The 6,900-nt window shown below is 35.1% G+C and overlaps 1 protein-coding gene across 1 annotated transcript; it reads right to left on the bottom strand.

Moving 5' to 3' along the window:
• Positions 1-583: 583 nt before the first annotated feature.
• Positions 584-3,643, bottom strand: LOC110886520 (nucleosome assembly protein 1;4). Its single transcript, XM_022134332.2, has 11 exons — positions 3,483-3,643; positions 3,338-3,381; positions 3,163-3,258; positions 2,750-2,842; positions 2,239-2,311; positions 2,070-2,131; positions 1,782-1,966; positions 1,504-1,681; positions 1,383-1,426; positions 1,091-1,304; positions 584-901 (listed from the first exon to the last, which is right to left on the bottom strand). Exons 1-11 carry the CDS (start codon positions 3,538-3,540, stop codon positions 833-835), a joined length of 1,116 nt encoding a protein of 371 aa, XP_021990024.1. The 5' UTR covers positions 3,541-3,643; the 3' UTR covers positions 584-832.
• Positions 3,644-6,900: the final 3,257 nt, after the last annotated feature.

The following is a 6,900-nucleotide window of genomic DNA, read 5'->3' as shown; positions in this document are numbered from 1 at the left end:
TAAATCTGTTAAAAAATAAAGTTAGTACCCAAAGACGAAATTAGGTATAAACCACAGGACCCATTTGTGTAATTAACTCAAACTTTAATCAAAGTGATCAATGAATGACTCAAAGAAACATCCAGGCTATTTACAATTTATATAACCTACATATTACGTATATATGATGTCTTAATAAGACATAAAAATTAAAGATATGTTAAACATGTGTATGTTCTTTGAAAAGTATTTAAACCATACATAACGTGAAAATAACCGGTTTTTGACCAAACGGTTTGATACCTATCTGAGAAAAAAAAAAAAAAAAAAAAAAAAAAAAAAAACAGTTTGGTAGTGGTTCGAGCCATTGGTGTGCTTCTGAACATTAGAAAACGGTAATAAGATCGTTTGGAGCTGTTTTGACCCAAATCCGTTTATATGGGTTAAACGAATCATATCCATGTTACATATTTTTTAGTGTGCGCCGATTAGAGCTGTTTTAACATAACCAAAATACGGGTCGTGTTCGGGGTGAATTGTCATCACTATTGACAACCCTACAATCCACCATCACACCTAACTTTAAACATGTAAAGACATTCACTCAACAAATATAACAAAATAGGTACACCAGTTTCTGAAACATGCCCAATAAATCCCACCAATAGCAAACATGCCCAATAAAGATGAGCCAAAACATACATACTTAATAAATTGTTCCCTTTTCCACAAATTAAGAATGTAACCTAACATAAAAACTAAACATTTTGACAGATAAATAGGCCAAAATTCTGAAACCAACAATTTCAAACTCTCAATAAAAGCAGATCACACCATTTGCAGCCCTTCAAACCTACTGTTGCTTGCATTCAGGAGGTTGTTCAGCCTGTTCTGTCGCACCTGCATTTGAGACGCTACCCTTCTGCAGCACAGTTCACACAAATTAATTCGTAAAAAGTAAAAGTTCAAAATAGTACAGAAGATACTAGAAGTGACTACAGCTGGGTGGGTCAGTTATGTCAGGTAACAAACAGGTAGCCATTTAACGTGGGTCAAGCGGGTTGGACCACGAATTGTTTGAACAAGAAAGTAAAAGGGAAGGAAAAGTCACCTTTGTTTTTCTCTTACTCTTGCTCTCCTCTTCATCTTCATCTTCATCATCCTCGTCATCTCCGTCTTCATCATCATCAATTTCATCCTCATCGTCATCTTCATCATCATCCTCGTCGTCATCTTCTTCTATGCCCTCAAACTCATCCTCCTGGGCCGCCTCACCAGTAAACCACGAAACAGCATGGGGTATAATCTTGTCCCGTATCGTTGAACTACATACCATATAAAACAAACATATAGTTTCAACTTCTACCATTAAAAAATAGTTTTCATGATTTTATACCACATACCCGATATCATAGTCTTGTTCCATTAGATTCTGAAGTTCTTCAGCCTGCCAATAATAGTATTCATAACTAGTTCTATCAATCAAAGGCCTATATGAGCATCGAAAGTAATAAAAAAAGCTACCTCTTCTTCATCAATATCATCCTCGTCATCAGGCAATTGTGGAGGACTAAAAAAGTTGAAGAAACTGTCACATTTTTCGGTCTTAGTGATAGGTTTAGCATTTTTTGACCCCTTCTTTGGCTTCTTCTTTAATATCTTTTGTGTCAAGCATTTCCCTGGTAGCCATTCAATATCTGTCCTGTAAAGTATCAAGCATAACATGAGCTTAAGATTGTACTAACGTCTAATTAAAATAAAACATGTGAAATAAGATATGAATATAAACATATAATGGTTACCCTATTGCCTTTTCTAAAATAGGCTCATCCTCATCAATCATATGATATACTTTGGTCAACATTGAATTTTTAAAATACGGATTCGTATCGAAAAAGAATTCGAGCTTGAAACCCTTGGGGTCGTCTATCCTGCACCACTTAATGTCCTTTAGATATTTCAGAGCATCTTCATCGCGTTCTGAAATCTGACGATTATGCCAAAATCAAAATCAATACTTTTTGGAAATAAAAGACGATAAGAAGGAAAATTGTGGAATAAAAAACGCAAGTTATAAACGGGGTTGCTACCTCCTCGGCCAATATTTCATTGGTCTTCATTGCAGTAAGCCAAAAATCAGGCACACCCTTGTCTGAAATAAGGTTTAAAATTAAAAAAAAAATGTTTTTTAGTTCTTTCACAGATAAAAGAGATCAGCATATAAACAAGCAGAGTTAAATCATACAGAAAGTATAGTACCTTCTGCCTTGTCAGTTGCAGCTTCATCCTTTAATCCATCAACTTCAACAACACCATTAACTATATCATATCTCTGCAGTTTCAGAATATAACAATTCAGTATATACAACATCTAGAGCAAACCATTAACGATTAAGGAAGTTTTGTCCACAACAAAACACCACTATCTCGTTATGTGACTTCTGTCCATAAAGTAGACACGCATTCAACGGGAAGAACACTCGGAAAAGAAAACAACACAAGCAAGCAAAAAGCATGGTATATCTTGCCTTTGTGCCTTTTTAGCTATAGTCAAAATGATCAAAGTCAAAACATTCTTCTTTACCCAAAAACAATATGGTTCGAATTATCCATTCTCTATGACAACATGACTATCGTTCAAGTGAAATAATTTGTATATGCTTCTAATGTTCTAAAGTCACCAGACACAACAACTACGTATGCGATAAATCATAAATGTCAATCTTATCATGATCAGATATACAAATGGGAGAAAATCATATATCCAAACCTTTGCATATAGTGGTGCATACAGTTTCTGGTATTTCAGTTCCAGCGCCGCTCTCTCTTCAAAAAACTTTGCCTCTAGCTCATCATGCTCGCTCTGCAAACGATAAAATATCCGAAGCAGATAGCATTAAGCGAAGGAACTAAAAAAATCCCACCATCAAGAACACATATGCACATAAATAAATAAATAAAAGTATTAAGAGTAACAAAAGTGGAAGTTTGTGCACATGAATTGTAACCTGTAACAAAAAGAAAAAGCAACCACACATCTTAAGGCTTTTAGAAATCAAATTTCACATGACTCAAAATTAATATCTACAACTAAATACATCAAAAGGCAGGCAGATCTAAATCAATTAATTAAGCATAAATTAAAAACAATAAGAGTAATTAACATCTGCAAATAGTAACAACCTGAATGTCTCTAAGAACCTCAACTCTCTTTCTAACAGCTGGAGACAAATTCTCGAGAACATCTGAGTGTTGTCCAGCCAGATTCTGAAGCTTATCCTGTAAAATCATCCATAAAGGAAAGTGAAAACGAATCTACAGATGAAAACAGATAGAAACTGATGGAATTATATGGAACCTTTAGGGCGTTTACGAGTCCGGCACGATCCTCAGCACTAAGAGCTGTGGAATTCATGAAAAACGATACGGTTAATTGAGGCTGATATTATTATAGGTTATGAAGAGCGGTGGTGGTTTATAGAAGAAGAAGAAGAAGAAGGTACCTGCGGCGGCGGCCGGTAAGGAGGCGGAGAGATCGGACATATCGAGGTTCTCTTTCATGGCGGGAAGAAACCCTAGCGAAAACTCTATGAATGAAAGTGATGTTGAGGGGAAGAAAAGTGTTCACCTCGTACGGTAGTGGGTTTGCTTTTGGGGATGAGTTGTGTTGATATATAAACACCTCAAGATGTGAGGGTTTTTTTTTAACGATGAATTTAGATTAATGACGGACAACTGAAGTATTATCGTATTATCAGCGAAATTACTTGATTATATCCATTTTCATTAGGCATATTATCAGCGAAATCACTCGATCATATCCATCTTCACTAGGCATAATGCCTATACACCAATTTAGAAGGAAACCCAATAAATATGAGAAAAACTCCATTGTGGGATCGAACCCAAGACGTATTGGTCCCAAAGACTTATCTCACCCTAAAGATGTCACTAAGGTGTTGTTTGTTTTTTTCAGAGGTAAAACATCTGCAGTCTACGGACCACATCTGCAGACATCTGTAGCAGAAGAGATGGACCAAACCTCTGCAGTCTGCAGGAAGAAGACTGTTTGTTTTTTAACTTATACAGGCTACTAATAAATTTCTGAAATTTAACACCTAGAAGCAGCAAAATACCACCAAATTTCTGAAATTTAACACCTAAAAGGAGCAAAATAACAACAAATTTTGAAATTTAACACCAAAAATCATCAAATAGAAATTTAACACCGCCTAAACAAATTCCAAATCGCATTAATTTGAAATAATAATCCAAAAACATAGAGAAGAAGAAACAAGAACATGAAATCTTAAATAAAAAAATTAACACTGAAATTGCATTTATTGGGATAATTGGTTCTGCTGGTCAACAAGGTGCACGCTTGATCAAGATCCATCAAACTCCTGTTGGGTATGAACCGATCGCCCTAAATCAACAAAAACCAGGAAGAAAACAGCGATTAGATCATCAAGAAACAATGGAAACAAGTGAGTGAAAAGTGGATAATCACCGGAAAATCGTATTTAACCGGGCTGTTGTGGAGGCGAGTTGGAGAGTACCAATCTGATTGCAGTTTCCAACCGGTTAATTGAGTCGCCACCGGTCGACGGAAACCGACCAGTTCACCACCATCATCGATGAACAAACATTTAACTGAAACCCAAATGAAATTTACAACAAACTCACCTCACATTGTCGATTTAAGCCGTGAAAATATGATTAAGAATCTGTTTTTTCTGTAAACTTGCTACAATTGGAAGATCAGGAACTGCCATTATAGTGGAACTACGAAATGGGTAGGAGGTGGTGGCGGAGAAGGTGGAGGTGACGGAGATGTGGTGGTGGTGGAAGAAGTGGAGGTGGTGATGGAGGAGGTGGTGGTGTCGGCTGGGAGGAGGATGCTAGGGTTTTAAGAACCCTTGTTTTGAAAGAGCAGAAGAAGGAGATGAGAAGAGATGAGAAGAGGTGAGAAGAGGGGACTCCACATCTTCTTGGAAAAGAGGTCTAGAAGACATTTTTTAACGAAATCACTTTCAAAAAAACAAACACCCTACAGACTCATACGCCTGTGCATGGTCTGCGTGGGGCAGACATAAGAGGTCTAGAAGTACTTTTCACAAAAAAAACAAACACCCCCTAAGTTATAAAGCTGTTGGCCCAAAATGTGAGTTTTAACACGGGAGAAAGTATGGAACGCGGCGCGGCGGGGTCGACCCGACTTTTAGTAAATTTTAAATGAAAATGTAGACATAACTGTTAAATTAATGCGAATTGTGAGAATTTGGTCGGTATCGGTTTGGTTTGTTATTGTTCCAACACTCGCTACAACCATTGAAAAAAGATAAAGTTGTGATATAGCCACAAAGATATCGACATGTGTTTTACATCGATCAAAAACAATAAAAATGGATACCGATACCACTACCGACGTTGTTCAATCAGTATCAATTTGTTCATTTCATTACCTGTAGAATCACAATCTATATACTTAAAGAATGCAAGTTATTTAAAGTATATGGGAACGATTGAAACTTAAAAAGAAAAAAATGACAAAAACTTAAACTAAAACAAAAAAAGGGACAAAAACCACTATAGTAAACCCATGTTATAATTTGATATATATATATATATATATATGATATATATATATATATATATATAATAGCAACATTCGTAAAAGTGTAGGTTTATGAATAGAATTTGAGGATATGCATTTAGCTTCTATAAAAAAAAATACTTAGAATGGGACCAATGTATTATAAAGCGAGCGTATGTGTATGTAAAAGTGTAGGTTTATGAATATAATTTGAGGATATGCGTTTAGCTTCTATAAAAAAATACTTAGAATGGGACCAATATATCATAAAGCGAGCGCATGTGTATATATGTGTGTGTCTCGTAAATTGAAGGTGATTTTAGATGTACCATTACAATGGTTTGGACGTAACATTATAATCGGGCAATCTGAAATTCACACTAGAAAAAAAAATTATGCACCATTGTAGGTATAAATGCTTGGTTCTCGACTGAATATAATAGTCTTCTAAAAAAATGTTTGTGTTCAAACAAATCAACAGGAATTAACAGGACATTTATAACATTTTATTGTCTACAATCTTACAGGGCCTCAATCTTAGAGATCAAATCACATTCCACCATGTGTGTATGAATACATGCCATATGTGTGACTAAAAGATCATATAGGTACTCTCTACACTCTAGTTTATTTATGTACACATTCACCTTACATGTAATCTATGTAGTATGTACAGAGAAAATAATGATCAAATAGTGGAAAGAAAGAGTTGTAAATTTGAATACTCTGTTTTTGTATGTCTCAATTAATTTTGTCCGAATACAAATCACATATCTTATGAAAAATCTGTAACTTCTTATATTTCATTCATTTTTCTCAACTCAAAACACATGAATAAACTAACAAAACTGTCTTTAAAACTCGAAAATAAACCATTATATTAATACTTATGACACCAAAAAACTTACCATCAGATTATATAATTGATTTCATTTAATATGAAAAATATAATCGCCCTTTGTGTTTAAAACTAACATTAGTTTAATAGGTCAAACCTCGATTAAAAATGTTGTAGTTGGCTTCTTATATGGACCGTTGTAACTAGTGTTATATGTCAGTCCAATCAACAATAAAGTTGGTGCCTTAATTTATGGAATGCGTGTATTCAACGAATATTATGGATTTGGTATGTTTTTCATAATTTTTACTTATTGTTAGGCCACACGGGGTGGTCAAGTTATACACCGTGATACTATTGTATCACTCGTGGAACACCGCCCCGCCAATTCCCATCACTCGTGATCAAGTATAACGAGTTATATGTATAACGCGTTGAAGTTGAAGGGTGATGAATGTGTATCTTGTACATTGTGTATTAATACTTG

The sequence above is a fragment of the Helianthus annuus genome, chromosome 10 (genome assembly GCF_002127325.2).
Source record: "Helianthus annuus cultivar XRQ/B chromosome 10, HanXRQr2.0-SUNRISE, whole genome shotgun sequence".
In the NCBI taxonomy this organism is placed as follows: Eukaryota; Viridiplantae; Streptophyta; class Magnoliopsida; order Asterales; family Asteraceae; genus Helianthus; species Helianthus annuus.
Note: the sequence above shows the minus strand (reverse complement) of the source record. Positions and strands in the feature narration are given on the sequence as shown.

Coding starts and splice junctions, on each gene's coding strand:
- LOC110886520 (XM_022134332.2), bottom strand. CDS start 3,540: ATGAAAGAGAACCTCGATATGTCCGATCTCTCCGCCTCCTTACCGGCC. Junction 2,843..3,162: donor AGGTTCTTAGAGACATTCAG/GTTGTTACTATT, acceptor TATCGTTTGCAG/AGCGAGCATGATGAGCTAGA. Junction 1,967..2,069: donor ATGAAATATTGGCCGAGGAG/GTAGCAACCCCG, acceptor CATAATCGTCAG/ATTTCAGAACGCGATGAAGA.